Source organism: Aquarana catesbeiana, linkage group LG04, assembly GCF_042186555.1.
Source record: "Aquarana catesbeiana isolate 2022-GZ linkage group LG04, ASM4218655v1, whole genome shotgun sequence".
NCBI classification, from domain to species: Eukaryota; Metazoa; Chordata; class Amphibia; order Anura; family Ranidae; genus Aquarana; species Aquarana catesbeiana.
In genome coordinates, this window is record NC_133327.1 from 485,858,485 (window position 1) to 485,874,968 (window position 16,484).

The 16,484-nt window shown below is 41.6% G+C and overlaps 1 protein-coding gene across 6 annotated transcripts in view; it reads left to right on the forward strand.

The window, feature by feature from the left end:
• THUMPD2 (THUMP domain 2 tRNA and snRNA guanosine methyltransferase) overlaps positions 1–16,484 on the forward strand; it is a 571,516-nt gene that overhangs the window by 204,870 nt on the left and 350,162 nt on the right. For all 6 annotated transcript variants that reach the window (XM_073627644.1, XM_073627643.1, XM_073627645.1 and 3 more), the window contains one exon: positions 6,855–6,932. In XM_073627644.1, the coding sequence (XP_073483745.1) occupies positions 6,855–6,932 (78 nt within the window). The remainder of the gene's footprint in view (positions 1–6,854; positions 6,933–16,484) is intronic.

The window sequence follows — 16,484 nt, forward strand, 5'->3', positions numbered from 1 at the left end:
CTTTGCACTACAAGTGCACTTGAAACTGCACTTGGAGTGCAAAGTGGATTTGCCCTTAGGAAATAACACCCATTGTCACAGAAAACACCAATTAGAGCACCCCAAAAGTGTTGTAGCGTTGAGACAATAATCCACACATTCTTGATTAACAATCTTTTTAATACCTGCACAATCACATGTGCATTTAGAAAAGGTTTTTATAACAAACCAACATGTTTGTTGTATAACAATTTTTGCGGTCACATTAGAAAAAGTAAAAATGTCCATTTAAGATAAAACAGGCATGTTTAAAACCCACAAGAAAGACACAAATCTTGAACTTACAAAGTTCGCATTTGGTGGAACTTGAAGGCAATATCAGACATGAGTATTTACAAACTGTGTTTGATATTGCGTTCAGATGGGGTGAAGTCACCCCCGGAAAAGCCAAATTTTGAAGATGCACACAAATAGCCGAATGTCAACATGTGCTAGCTGCCATCATGGGGGATCAAGGGACGTGTTTTGGGGGAGCAACCCCTTCCTCACAGCTACTTCATTATTGAGGAAGGGGTTTCACCCCCAAAACGCGTCCATTGATCTCCCGTGATGGCAGATAGCACATGTTGACACACTGTGTGCATCCTCAAAATTTGGCTTTTCTCCAATTAGACAAAAAATGTAAAAATTGTAGCACACCATAAAAGAAAGGGATTTGGAGGGGTTTTAAACTCTCCCCAAAACATCATTGATGTTTTTATTTTTTTGAATAACATCATTGATGTTTTTTTTGATGTTTTCCAAGTCCCTATTACACCCCATGATCTCCCCAATCAGGATCTGTGCACTTTCCGAGGTGAAATGCCCTGGATCCACAACATCACGATCACCTAAAAAGATAGAAACCAAAAAAAAACATGTATTATAAATATACCGGCATCCATCTCTTACCTGAGCCTGCGGTCGCAGACACTCACCTGTTGTGCCAATTTCCACCACATCTTCCTCCTCCTGCTCTTCTTGTCTTTGGTAGATTTCCCTTTCTTCCAGAGGTGGGGGGTCTCTGGTCTCCTCGGATGAGGGGTGTCCTCCGAGTCTTTTCTCCCCTATGTAAAAAAAAAAAAAGGTATACTTGACACACAGATATTTGATGGCAGAACTATAAATATGAAACATTGCTTGGAAGTGGGGTACAATTGTCTGTTTTGGCAGAGTTCCAAGATGTAGAATTTTTAATGTCCTTTGTCAAACTTCAATACTTTACCTGTTTTGTCCAAGCTTCACAGATGGAGACACCCCTATAGTATCCAGTGGAGCGCCTGTGTGGGCCCCCTAATAAAAAGGGTGTTCTTGTGTCCCACACTAGTGCTCAAGCGTCCAGATGTGAAAACTTGTTGAGTGTCCTCTCCTTACACAGAATCGAGTTTGCATTTCATTCTAGTAACAAACCCATCTACACAACCAAATTATTTTCATACAAGTAGGCCCTAAAAAATGTGGTCAAATGCATATGGCCAAAACAATGGTGTTTTATAGGTCGAAAGAAAAATGTTTGATACGAAAGAATAATGTGGCCATGAACATGAAAGTTGACATTTTAAACTGGATAACAGTTAAGAAAAGCACATGGAGCAGCACGAACGTAATAAACACAAAAAGAATAGGAACACAGCACAACTACTTACTTTTTTGCAGCACTCTCCGGATCTTTCGGTACTGCTCATGCTCTCTTAATTTTAGGTCCGACCACCGCTTCCTGAGCTGATCTTTCAGTCGTCGTACCCCGAAATTCCGGTGCAGACTTTTGACCACTTTCGCCATTATCTTGGCCTTTCTGACATTGGGGTTGGGGTAAGGTCCATACTTTCCATCATAGTCGGCCTTCTTCAGGATGTCGACCATCTCCAACATCTCCCCAAAGGGCATATTTGGGGCCTTAAATCTTCTCCTTCTGGATCTAGACGTTTCTGGATCCGGGCTTTCCTCCCCCCTCCTCGTTGCTATAATTAGCACGCACCTGCTGTGTTTCCGCCATGCCTCTTCCCCCACTGTGCCGAATGAAAAGGGGCGGGGAATAGACTAGAAAGAACGTCAGGGGCGGGCGGAGTTACACGCTTGCGCAGTGTGTGTAAAGCGTAACACGCGTGCGTAGTACGTACGATCTGTGAGTGGAGGAAGGAGTATCAGAGGCGCCGATCGTGATAACGAAGGTAAGATCTGAACTTGGCCCTATACTGCTTCTAGATTGAGGCCTATATTGTACCAAGATTAGGAGAGTTTTGCCTGACATTAGGGTTTGTCTCGTGTTGTGTTTTGCAGATAAAATGGATTGCTTCAATGACCACAACTTCCTCCCCCTGTTCATAGATAAGTACAGGGAGCTGCCCTGTCTGTGGCAGATGAAACATCCACATTACAATCATAAACAAAAGTGGCAGTCAGCGCTGGAGAAACTGCTGGAGTTGGTGAAGCCGGTGGTCCCCATGGCAACCATCCCCTATTTAAAAGCCAAAATTGGTGGCCTGAGGAGCACATATCTTAGGGAGCGCAAGAAGGTCACGGATTCCCAGAGATCAGGAGCTGCAGCAGATGACATTTATGTCCCCAGGCTGTGGTACTATGAGAGACTGCGATTTCTGTCAGACCAGACTGGAGTCAGGGAATCCCTCTCAACCCTTCCTTCCACTCTTACTTCCACCCCAGCTGAGGCTTCCGATGTCCAACCTGGGACTTCCAGCCAGGAAGAAGTGGAGGAGCCCAGATGGAGTCAGGTATAGCATTGTTCTCTAGATTTCTGGTCATTAAATAAATGATCTTTACTAGATGTTATTATTGATCACTAATTGCTGATTTAAGAAAGTGTTTTACATATCAATAAACTTTAGTGGGCAAAAATAATTGGGACAAGAATGAAAAATACTGGGCTCAGAAGGATAGTCTGTTATATTTGTTAACATTCAATTTGCAACAGTCATGAGCTGAAAATTGTGTGTGATTAATGAATCAAAAACACAAACTATGTCCCTTTTTTATATACAGGAAGACCTCAGTCAGGACGAGGCTCTGGAATGTGGCAGCCAGGAGGAGGCGGGGGTTAGTGGCAGCCAGGAGGAGGTGGGGCTAAGTGGCAGCCAGGAGAAGCCTGGGACCAGTAGGAGCCTGACCGAATCGCAGGTTCCTCCCCTCCGCCTTCCATACAAAAGACCCAGGAAGGGGCGTCACGTTCAGGATTCAGCTCTCAGGCTGATTCAGGAGGCTTCTGCGTCCCCCAAAGCCTTACCCACTCCTGAAGAGGCCTTTGCCTGCATGGCTGCCACCAAACTGAAGGGCATGCAGGAGGGTCAACGCCTCATGTGTGAGAAACTTATTTATAAAGTCCTAACTAAAGGGGTGAGTGGCAAAATCACACCCAAGACCGACGTGATTGAGTTGGACCATCCTCCTCCTCCTGCCACAACTCCACCACCAGAGCCACAGCGTGGAAGGAAGACCAGAGAGTGATGACCTGGGTTCAGTCTGGTCTGACAAAAGATGCAGCCTCTTGTAGTACCACAGCCTGGGGACACAGATGTCATCTGCTGCTTTCCGGATCTCTGGGACTTCTGGACCAGACTGCACTCCCTTAGATATGGACTCCTCAGGCCACCAATTTTGCAGTAAAATAATTGCCAAAGGCTTCGCCAATTTCAGCTGTTTCTCCAGTGTTGCCTCCCTCTTTGTTTGGTTCTGAGCCCTTAATAAAGGAATTTTTGGTTCAATTATACTCGCCTATGTGTGTTTTCCTTCAAAAAAAAGTTTATTGGTGAGGAGGCAGGTACATTTCAAAATACAATGTGAAATTAACAAGAGACACCAAACAATCTCATTGAGATTAAATAATACAAGATAATAATGGTGTTGTGGTAACTTGACACACAAAACACACACAAAAATATTCTGGAGTAAAAAGTAAAAAAAAAAAAAAAAAAACAGCCTTGAAAAAAATGTTTTCACATTTAAAAACAAACAAAAAAAAATTGGTGAGATGTGACAAATCCAAATATATTGAGGGAATCCCGATAAATAATAAAGAAAGAAGTTTGTGAGAAGTCTGTGTAAATATGAGCAGCAAAACTACTTCATTCTTCTCACATTATAAAGAAGAGAGTGCGCTGTATTAAACCATTTTTTACATTGCAGCGTGACGAAAGTGCTGTATCCATTGCGAACGCTAATTTTACCAGACCGAGCTGTTCAGTCTCAGAATTTCATCTGAGCATGCTTGGCACTTTGCGGAACTGGCCACACACGGTCGGATTTGACGCAAATCGGATTTTGTTGTCGGAAAATTTTATAGCCTGCTCTCAAACTTTGTGTGTCGGAAAATCCGATGGAAAATGTCCAATGGAGCCCACACACGGTCGGAATGTCTGACAACACGCTCCGATCGAACATTTTCCATCGGAAAATCCGACCGTGTGTACGGGGCATAAGTCTTATATTGAATGCATATGGAATGTGTTTTACTTCATTAAAAATGACCGTGTAGCATCTGTGATACAATGGAGAAAAAACATTGATCAGGGAAAGGAGACTACATGTGTAGCTAGAATAGGCCCAATTTTGGAGACCTAGGTCAGGTAACTGTGTGCGATAAACATTACTATGGAAAGCCTTGCATAAATATTAAGGGACAAAAACATAGAATTCCCAGTGGCAAGATATTTTGTATAATATTTACATTCATTGTCCCAATTGCAGTATAACCTGATTCTAGGCTAAGGGAATGACCCAGAAAGTGTAGCATAGGGCTTTAATAATCAAGTACAGAGTGGATTGATGGTTTTAAGTCTAATAATACAGTGCCTTGAAAAGGTATCCATATCCCTTGAAATTTTCCACATTTTGTCATGTTACAACCAGAAACCTAAATGTATTTTCTTGGGATTTTATCTGATAGACCAACACAAAGTGGCACATAATTGTAAAGTGGAAGGAAAATGATAAATGGTATTCCAAATTTTTTACAAGTATCTGAAAAGTGTTGCGTGCTTTTGTATTCAGCCCCCTTTACTCTGATACCCCTAGCTAAAATCTAGTGGAATCAATTGCCTTCAGAAGTCACCTAATTATTAAATAGAGTCCACCTGTGTGTAATTTAATCTCAGTGTAAATGCAGCTGTTCCGTGAAGCCCTCAGAGGTTTGTTAGAGAACCTTAGTAAACAAACAGCATCATGAAGGCCAAGGAACACACCAGACAGATCAGGGATAAAGTTGTGGAGAAGTTTAAAGTAGGGTTAGGTTATAAAAAAAATCCTTTGAGCATCTCACGGATCACTGTTCAATCCATCATCCGAATAGGGAAAGAGCGTGGCACAACTGCAAACCTACTAAGACATGGCCGTCCAACTAAACTGACAGGCCGGTCAAGGAGAGCATTAATCGGGAAAGCAGCTAAGAGGCACATGGTAACTCTGGAGGAGTTGCAGAGATCCACAGCTCAGGTGAGAGAATCTGTCCACAGGACACTTATTAGTTGTGCACTCCACAAATCTGGGCTTTATGGAACAGTGGCAAGAAGAAAGCCATTGTTGAAATAGAGCCATAAGATGTCCCACTTGCAGTTTGCGAGAAGCCATGTGGGGGACACAGCAAACATGTGGAAGAAGGTTCTCTGGTCAGATGAGACCAAAATTTGAACTTTTTGGCCTAAAAGCAAAACTCTATGCGTGACAGAAAACTCTGCTGCACATCACCCTGAACACACCATCCCCACTGTGAAACATGGTAGTGGCAGCATCATGTTGTGGGGATGCTTTTCTTCAGCAGGGACAGGGAAGCTGGTCAGAGTTGATGGGAAGGTGGATGGAGCCAAATACAGGGCAATCTTAGAGGAAAACCTGTTGGAGTCTGCAAAAGACATGAGACTGGAGCAGAGGTTCACCTTCCAGCAGGACAACAACCCTAAACATACAGCCAGAGCTACAATAGAATGGTTTACATCAAAGAATATTCCTGTATTAAAATGGCGGCCCAGTCAAAGTCCAGACCTAAATACAATTGAGAAGCTGATGAAAGACTTGAAAATTGCTGTTCACTGACGCTCTCTATGCAATCTGACAGAGCTTGAGCTATTTTACAAAGAAGAATGGGCAAAAATTTTGCTCTCTAGATGTGCAAAGCTGGTAGAGACATACCCAAAAAGACTTGCAGCTGTAATTGCAATGGAAGGTGGTTCTGCAAGCCACGCTTTTCACATATTTATTTGAAAAACATTTAAAAAAAAGTATCATTTTCCTTCCACGTCACAATTATGTGCCACTTTGTGTTCTATAACACAAAATCCCAATAAAATAACATTTACCTTTTTGGTTGTAACATGACAAAATGTGGAACATTTCACGGGTTATTAATACTTTTTCAAGGCACTGTATTCTAGGGGTCTGATTGTTTGTTTTAATTTGTGGTTTTTTTTTTTTTTTTGTTTTGTTTTTTTTTTTATGTAGCAAATCATGTCAGGGGAATGTGAATCGGGTAGGGAGGAATGGATGTTGGTGGCAGGTAAGTTGGGCATTGAGAGATAATTAGCAGTAGCAGGTTGGGGTAGAAATTTATGTTAGTAGTGGGAAAGGCATCCAGAGTGGAGCAGATATATCTGGTGAAGCATGCAGCCAGGGAGGGATGGATGTGACCATCGGGTGAGTAATGCAGCCAGGAATAGAAGAATGGATTTGTAGCTGTCCTTTATTTCTATTTGTTACATAATACATCTGTATGATTTTTTTTTTTTTTTTTTATTTTGCAGAACGTCTAATGTAAGTGGGAGTATTGCAAATGTAATTCTTTACAAGACAGGGCACTTAACTCCTTTTTTATATTTTGTCATGTTTTTCAGGAGGTTGGCCGTATTATTGGTTTATTACTGTCAAAACAGTTTGGCTGGAAACCCAATCTGCAACGACCTGTGCTTGAGGTAATTTTTATCATGTTAGAGAATTAAAGCATAATTAAAGGCTAAACTTTTTTATTTATTTTTTTTTTATTTTGGATAGAGCAGAGAGAGCTTAGAACACATGTCAGTTTTTATTGCTGTCTGTGTCCCTATTAGAGAGATTTACCCTCTGTCCTCTTTATCGTTCATCATCGAAAGTAAAAGGAAAGCCCAAATTTTGGGCTGACATCAGAACACTTAGGCTGGATTGACACTATAGTGGAAATCTGCCAGATTGCTTTACTGCTCTGGCAGCTGTCCATTTCTGACTGCTACCAAACTTTATTCAGTATACAAAATGTACACTCATTTCATGGCACTGTACTGTAGCCATAGGGCACACCCTAATCACCCTGTGCTGCACAGATTTCCCCTGCTGCTTGGCTGCAGAGAAAGGGTTTGGGGAATCTCTGTCCTCAGTCCCTTTCTCTGTCACAAAAGTGAGACATCAGGGGTATGTGGAGCTTCTAAAAAAAAAAATTGTAAGAAAATATTGCAAAAAAAATTATTTGTAAATAAAAAAGCAATAATAAAACAAACAAAAAAATGAAACTACTTACACCAATTTCTGCCCTACTGACACCATCCACTGCTCTGACACCAACCTCTGCTCTACTGGCCTTGCCATTGCTCTACTGACACTGATCATTGCCATACTGCTATATACATGTGTATATACAGTGGATATAAAAAGTCTACACACCCCTGTTTAAAATGTCAGGTTTCTGTGATGTAAAAAAAATTAGACAAAGATAAATAATTTTAGAACTTTTTCCACCTTTTAATGTGACCTATAAACTGTACAACTCAATTGAAAAACAAACTGAAATCTTTTGGGGGGGGGGGTAAAACTAAAAAAAAAAAAAAAAAATGTGGTTGCATAAGTGTGCACACCCTCTTATAACTGGGGATGTAGCTGTGTTCAAAATTAAGCGATCACGTTCAAACTAATGTTAAATAAGAATCGGTATACACCTGCCATCATTTAACCACTTACAGACCGCCCGTCGTCATTATACAGTGGCTTTTTGAAGAGGAATACCATTTTTATGCCAGCATATAGCTGCCATAACCCCGGTATCCTCTTCAGCGGGCGGTCCATTTTCAGATAAAAGTGGTCTCTGCGGCAGATTCGCTGCAAGATCACTTTTATCGTTGGCGGTAGAGGGGCCCCTCCCCCTTCCCGCCGTGCTTCGGGGGTCTCCACCGCTTACTGGACCCACTGATAGCGGTGGAGACGATCGCGTCCTCTCCTGTGTTTGGCATGGAGCCGAGTGAGGGGAAGATGGCCCCCGCTTGGCTCCATAGCATTGACTGATGGAAGCGACATCAAACGTCACTTCCACCCAGCGCTCTTAAAGGAGAATTTTTTTATTTATTTTTTATTGCATTTTAGTGTAAATATGAGATCTGAGGTCTTTTTGACCCCAGATCTCATTTTTAAGAGGTCCTGTCATGCTTTTTTTCTATTACAAGGGATGTTTACATTCCTTGTAACAGGAATAAAAGTGACCCAAATAGTTTTTTTTAAAAGGACAGTGTCAAAATAAAGTAAAATAAGAAGCGAAAAAAAAATGTTTAAAGCGTGCGGTCTGGCTGAGTTCGCGCGCAGAAGGGAACGCATACGTGAGTAGCACCTGCATATGAAAACCACACATGTGAGGTATTACCATGATCGTTGGAGCAAGAGCAACAATTCTAGCCCTAGACCTCCTCTGTATCTCAAAACAAGTAACTTGTAGAACATTTTAAACGTTGTCTATGGAGATTTTTAAGGGTAATCAGAGGGATCTCATTGTTTAAAGGTATCAGGAGAAGGGTGCAAAAGAGTTTTTCCAAGGCATTAGATATACCATGGAACACAATAAAGACAATAATCATCAAGTGGAGAGAATATGGCACAACAGTGACATTACCAAGAACTGGACGTCCCTCCAAAATTGATTAAAAAAACGAGAAGAAAACTGGTCAGGGAGGCTCTCAAGAGGCCTACAGCAACATTAAAGCAGCTGCAGGAATATCTGGCAAGTACTGGCTGCGTGGTACATGTGACAACTATCTCCCATATTTTTCATATGTCTAGGCCAGTCATGGCGAACCTTGGCACCCCAGATGTTTTGGAACTACATTTCCCATGATGCTCATCTACACTGCAGAGTGCATGAGGATCATTGGAATTGTAGTTCCAAAACATCTGGGGTGCCAAGGTTCGCCATCACTGGTCTAGACTATGGGGTAGAGTGGCACGACAGAATTCTTTTCTTACCAACAAAAACATCCAAGCTCGGCTAAATTTTGTAAAAACACATCCAAAGTCTCCCAAAAGCATGTGGGAAAATGAGATGTGGTCTGATGAAACCAAAGTTGAACTTTTTGATAATTCCAAAAGATATGTTTGGCGCAAAACACTGCTCATCACCAAAAGAACACCATACCTATCCTGAAGTATAGTGGTAGTAGCATGCATCGGGGCTGTTTTTCTTCAGGGGAGTTAGTCAAGGTAGAGGGAATTATGAACAGTTCCAAATCCAGTCAATATTGGCACAAAACCTTCAGGCTTCTACTAGAAAGCTGAACATGAAAAGGAACTTTATCTTTCAGCATGACAACAACCCAAAGCATACATCCAAATCAACAAAGGAATGGCTTCATCAGAAGAAGATTAAAGTTTTGGAATGGCCCAGACCTCAATCCGATTGATAATCTGTGGGGTGATCTGAAGAAGGCTGTGCACAGGAGATGCCCTCACAATCTGACAGATTTGGAATGTTTTTGCAAAGAAGAGTGGGCAAATATTGCCAAGTCAAAATGTGCCATGCTGATAGACTCATACCCAAAAAGCCTGAGTGCTGTAATAAAATCAAAAGGTACTTCAGCAAAGTATTAGTTTAAGGATGTGGACACTTATGCAGCCATATCATTTTACTGTTTCTTATTTTTACTTCCCTCCACCTAAAAGATTTCAGTTTGTTTTTCAATTGAGTTGTACAGTTTATAGGTCACATTATAGGTGGGAAAAGTTCTGAGCTGATTTATCTTTGTCATTTTTTTTTTTTTTTACATCACAGAAACCTGAATTTTTTTTTTTCATTGAAAAGATGTTTATTGATTTTTCAGTAAGGTACAGAAAAAGGATGGGAGCATGAGATATACACAAAATTATAAAGGAAAATAAAATGACAATAAAAACGAACAAAGAACAAAAAGAAGCACATAGCCAGAGCGATTGTATGCATATATCCAGACTTATGATAAACGCTTCAGTTTATACATGCAGTTAATTGGGCAGAATGGTGTTTATCAGTCCATATTTTCCACAATTTGTCAAATTTATCACATTTAAGCGAGTTAATTGCTATAAGTCGTTCAAATGTGTAGTTTTGCTGGACCTTCCTAATTATATCAGTTAGGTTAGTTGTTGTGAAGTTTTTCCAGTTGTGGAGTATCAGGGACCTAGCAACCAACAGGATGTTAGACACTACATGCCTCATAGGATATGGAAAGTGTTCCAGTCCAATCAATAGTATAGCCAGCTTTGGGTTTGGGGGTGTAATTATTCCCGTGAGGGATGAAATGAGTTTAAAGGTTTGGTTCCAGAAGCTAGTGACGCTGGGGCATTCCCAGAACTTGTGGAAAAGATGGCCTTTATGTCCGCATGCTCTCCAACATAGAGGTGATGTGTCAGGAAACATTTTTGAGATTTTACATGGGGTATATTGCCAGCGGTGTATTATCTTGAGCAATGTTTCCCAGTGGTTAGTACAGTGTGATACAGTTTGTATGGTTTTAAACGCGAACTGCCATTGTTTGTCTGTGATCGTTGTTCCTATATCTATATCCCATTTCAAATGTGTTCTTGATTTTTTTTAAACTCTTCTTTTGTTCTGTAGTAGATTATAATATATGGATATGCCTTTGTTTTGCAATGAACCTCGGGTAAGGTGTTGCCATACTGGGAGTGGAAGATGGGTATTGTTCCACGGGTGTGATTGCATAAAGTGAGCCACTCATATGCAGGTAAAAAGCATGTTTTGTGGCATATTATGTTCTTTCATTAAACGTTCTGCAGATTTTGGTCTGTCATTATGGAGTAAGTTTTGTACACTATTAATCCCCTTAGAGGGGAAAGTTTGCAAGGATATCATTGGTATATTGGCTTCAACAACGCTTAATGGAAGGGTGAAATCTATTGCTCTGCTATTTTTAATTTGGCGAGATAGGAGAAATCTCCAATCTTTAATTGATATAGTGATGGTAGGTGGTAGATTCTTGATTTTCCAGGGTATCCAACTATCGCCCATTAGGACCGATGGTAAGTCTGGTAAAGGAGCTAAGGCTTGTTCAATCTCCACCCACAGCGGTACCTCAGTGGAGGAAAACCAGTATTTGAGGTGGTCTAGTCTAGTTGCCCACATGTAATCGTGGACATCTATTAATCCCGCCCCCCCTGCTTGTTTATGAGGTATTAGAGTGGATTGTGAACATCTTGCTTTCTTTTTGCCCCATAGTAGTTTCCATTGAAGACTAGAGAGGGTTTTAAGATAGTGTGCCGGAATGTTGATCGGGAGTACTCTAAAAATATATAGAATTTGCGGGAGAATAAACATTTTAAATGCTGCTAATCTGCCCATCCAGGATAACTCGTGTTTGGCTATATTGTTGGTTTGGGTCACTATTTTGGCTAGAAGGGATTTCAAGTTAGTGTCTGTTAGGGAGCTGGTGTTATTAGTCAGGGTAATGCCTAGGTATGGTATTCCTTTTGAGCTCCAAGTGTACGGGAGCGAATGTTGTAATTTAATACGGTCATTTGCAGGTATACCTAAATCAAGGATGAGGGATTTAGAGCAGTTCACCTTATAATATGAGACATTACCAAAGGATGTCAATGTTTCATGTGCCATAGGGAGTGAGATAAGTGGGTTAGTCAATAACTAAATAAAGTCGTCTGCGAATAGATTTATAACATGCGAAGTAGCTCCGAAATGGAAACCAGTTATTTTGGTGTGTGATCTAATGGCCTCCGCCAGGGGTTCAATCATGAGATTAAAAATCATTGGAGATAAAGGGCAACCCTGACGAGTTCCATTGGTTATTTGAAATGGAATGGAGAGCATGCTGGACGTATACACCTGTGCCGAAGGACAAGAGTATAATGCTAGAACTGCATTCAATATATGGCCACATAGTCCAAATTTAGACAAAGTCATTGACATGTAATTCCAGTGTACTCTATCAAACGCCTTCTCTGCGTCTATGGATAGAAGCAGAGAAGGCGTTTTTGTTTTTTCAACATGATGGATAATGTTGATTATTCTTGTAGCATCTGAAGTTTGTCTCCCCCTCACGAAGCCCATCTGGTCTCTTTGAATCAGAAATGGAATATAGTCTGCTAGCCGTTTGGCTATTAGTTTAGCATAGATTTTGATGTCAGTATTTAGGAGAGAGATTGGACGAAAGTTGGGTGGTGTATTAGGTTCTTTACCTGGTTTTGGTAGAGTGACTATATATGCTTGTAGCATCTCTGGGGGAAATGTTGCTGTGTTTGTGGCTTTTGTAAAGACATTTTGTAAGTGTGGAGCAAGGTGAGATCTGAATGTTTTGAAATATTCATTTGCAAACCCTTCAGGACTGGGTGATTTGCCATTCGGTAGTGTTTCTATGACAGCTTCTATTTCAGGTATAGTGAACGGGGAGTTTAACGAGAGAAGTTGGGGTTCTGATAACGCAATTTTAAATTTTGAAGGAAGTTTTGGATGTTTTCGTGTGTGGGTTGGTATGTGGAGGGGTCACCTTTAATGTTGTATAGATTACTGTAGTAATCAGCGAACTGGTTAGCGATATCTTGAGGGTTTGTGATTTTATGTTTGAGAGTGGGATGTAGCAAGTGGGCAATTCTCGTTTTATTTTTCGCTGCTTTTATTCTGTTGGCTAAATATTTGCCTGCTCTATTGGCATTGGGATATGATTGCAGTTGCAAACGTCTGAGATGGTAATCGTATTGTTGAGGTAGGAGATTTCTAAGTTCCTCTCTCAGATTTGAGATTTTTTGGGCAAGAGTAGCATTAGGTGTTTGTTTATTTTGTGTTTCTATGTTGTGGATATCGGTAGGAATAGAATTAATACGGGCTGTATGCCGTTTCTTTTCTCTGGCTCCTAGTTGTATTAGTATTCCCCTCATGTACGCCTTATGGGCATTCCACAGGATGAAAGGGTTCTCAACGGAATCCGTGTTATTTAGGAAGAATTCTCTAATGTGTTGGGAGATCTTTGTGGAGGTTTGGGGTTCCTGTATTAATCTTACATTGCTACGCCAGATGGGTGAGGAGGAGGAGACAACCTGGTCATTAATGGTAATAGTAATAGCAGCATGGTCAGACCATGTTATGTCATGTATCCGCACCAATGAGATTTTCTGTAGTAGCCACTTATCAGTTAGGAATAGGTCGATGCACGAATAGGAGCAATGCCTGTGTGAAAAGAAAGTATAGTCCCTTGCATTTGCTTTTAAGCATCTCCAAACATCAAACAGCTCCGCATAGTTTATTGTTTTGCTCAAATATGAGGAGCCGTTCGCCTTTGGAGCAGACGTGTCCATTTTAGGATCCACGATAAGATTAAAGTCACCGCATACAATGAGATTGCCATATAAGTGATTCTTAATTTTCCCGAGTAGCCTGCTGAGAAAACGGATCTGATGTGAGTTTGGGGCGTATAAGGCTACTAATGTATACAGTTTTGAGTTAATGTCTCCTGTCAAGATGATATATCTGCCGTTGGTATCAAGGATAGTGTCTTTATGTTGAGAGGACACACAGTTCCTCAGCGCAATCAGTACTCCTCCTTTTTTATGGCCTGGTGTACATGCCATGAATATATGTGGATAGTCCTTATGTGAACATTTAGGGACTTTGGCTTCCTGAAAGTGGGTCTCCTGTACACACAGGATATCTGCTCTGTGCGTCTTGGCCTCCTTCCACATGGAGAATCTTTTTGCGGGGTGGTTCAGTCCCCTAGCATTTATGGACAGGCAGTTAATGGGCATAAGGAAGGTTCTGTGGAGTCTGCAGCGTTATGTGATGCATATACTCACTGTGTCTATAGTAGATGGTCATGTAGGAGGTGTTGAATTTGGCTTTATCCAAAGTAGAAGGGAAGTTCACTTCTGGGCGGTGTGCTTCAAATATATAGCAGGTAAAACAAAAGTGGTGAAAAAAGAACAGAGTTAGCAAAACAGTTTCAAAAGACTCAATAAGAAAAGGATCCATGAAGTGATCTAAGTGCAGGCGTAACTGCTATAAGAAAACTGGAGGTGAAAAACAGGGATTGTAATGTGTAACCCCTGTTGTCCGGAGAGAATTGAGTGGTAATTACTTGTTATACTTAAACGCTTCCACCGTTATTATTTTTTTTTTGAAGAGCGTTTACGGGAGACCACATGCCAGTCCTCCTGTAGTGGACTAGGTGTAGGAGAGTGAGCGGTTGGCATAGCGTGCTCAGGTAGTATACCCCATTGGCGCAATGCTGCAATACCTTCTTCCAGCGTGGTTATCAGTATTGATACGCCATTGTGAGTAACCGAAAGCTTGGCGGGGTACTTCCATTTGTGGTGAATATTGTGGTTTCTCAGGGCCTTAGTTATTGTCGCTAGGTTGCGACTTTGTTGCAGCGTATGTCTAGACAGGTCCGAGAGCAATTGTAGCTCTGCGTACTGTGGATGCCTATCGTCGGTTCTGCGGGATGTTGTTAGGATTTGTTCTTTGACATGGTAGTAATGCACCCTGAGTAACACGTCTCTAGGAGTGTTTTCAGGCAGAAAGGCAGGTTTTGGGTATGCGATGGATGCGATCCACAATGAGATCTTGTGGCGACAGAGATGGTATCAGCGTTGAGAATAGCGCTTGCGTATATGACAGTAGTTGCGTGGCAGGTATGGTTTCTGGTATCCCCCTCATTTTAATATTGTTCCTTCTAGAACGGTCTTCCAAATCTGCGACTTTATTTTTTTAACCATGCAATTTCCTCATCATGATTGCAGTGGGCATCCACCATTGTGTTAAATGATGAGGTAAAGTCACTCATGCGCTGTTCAATATGATCCACCCTGCTGCCTAATGCCTGCACTTCCCTTTGACAGTTATTAATCCCTGCAGTCATGTCAGCATGTAGTGATGCCTTTAGGGATAGCAACATTTCCTTGAGAACTGTGTCTGATACTGGCCTGTCAGAAGTGGGGAATGCTGCAATAGGGTCTTGTATAATTTGCACCGCTGGTTCCACAGCATTCTGAGGCCTGCTTACCTCCATCTCAGGGTCTCTCAGCAGCCTTTCCGGTGAGGCAATCCTCATTTTTTGTTTGGGCTCCTTGTAGAAGGGCTTGAGGTCCCAGAGGAGGATCCGCTATGGAGATGAGTGCCCTGGAGCTGTATTTTAGAACCGGAGCGGCCGTTGTCTGCGATCGTGGCCTGCTGCCCTGTCATTCTCCCTGAAGCGCTGGTGCCATTTTGTTGAAGCTCGCGCGCTTTGAAGAAGTCCTGCATCTTCTGAGGATTTTGCGAATACTTTCTGTGGCGGCCCATCGTATCGGGTACAGCGGGTCCCGGTGATTCTGTGGAGGCTCTGTGCAGCGTGGATGGTGCCGGTGAACGAGGATGGAGTAGGATTCTCTCCGGCGGCCGAGCGGAGCTCACTGCTTAAGCTTCCATATTGGAGCTCAGTCGCCACGTCCCCAGAAACCTGAAATTTTAACAGGGGTGTGTAGACTTTTTATATCCACTGTATGTGGGGTGCACACCCTAATGCAATAGGCTGCACACACCTATGACAGCAGCGTGATGCACTGTGCTGCTGTAAAGTTCCATGCAATTCGGTACGGTGCGTTGCAATAAACTGCAGCATGTCTGCATTGCAGTGTAAATGGGACACACAGAAAACAGTTATTTTCTTTAGCATCATAACAACAATTTTTCATCTTGGTAGTAGGGTAGCTTAAAATGTATCAAAAGTGCAAATCCTTTTGTCTATTTGTTTTTGTTTTTTTTTAAATATATCATTGTGTGCATTCAGCAGTGATCACCACAGGTAATCACTGGCTGTGCACAGAGTCGCAAATAGTTTGTCAATATAATGAGAGTGTAATGTCCGATCTACAATTGCAAAAGAACTAACAGCAGGACAATTTTTGAGCTGTTAAAATAGAACAAAATCCCAAGATACAAAGAGAGTATAGCATGTGAGAAACAGTAGGTAAAACAAAAAAGGCCAATTACAGGACCATTTGTAAATAGGTAAAATTATCCTAAACACAAGGTAGGTGATTTTCTGAAAAAGAAAATTAGAGTGTAGCTCCTGGGATACAGTTGTGAAAAAGGCCAGTTAGTGAGCAGCTAGGATAGACTCAAATTCAGATACAAAAAATATATTTTTACTCTACAATTAAAATTAGAGTGTAGACTCTAAAATGCAGTGTTGAAAAAAATTGTGCAGCAGCAGGAATAAAGTTTTGACTTTGGGACGTGGTCTGAACGGGCACGTGAA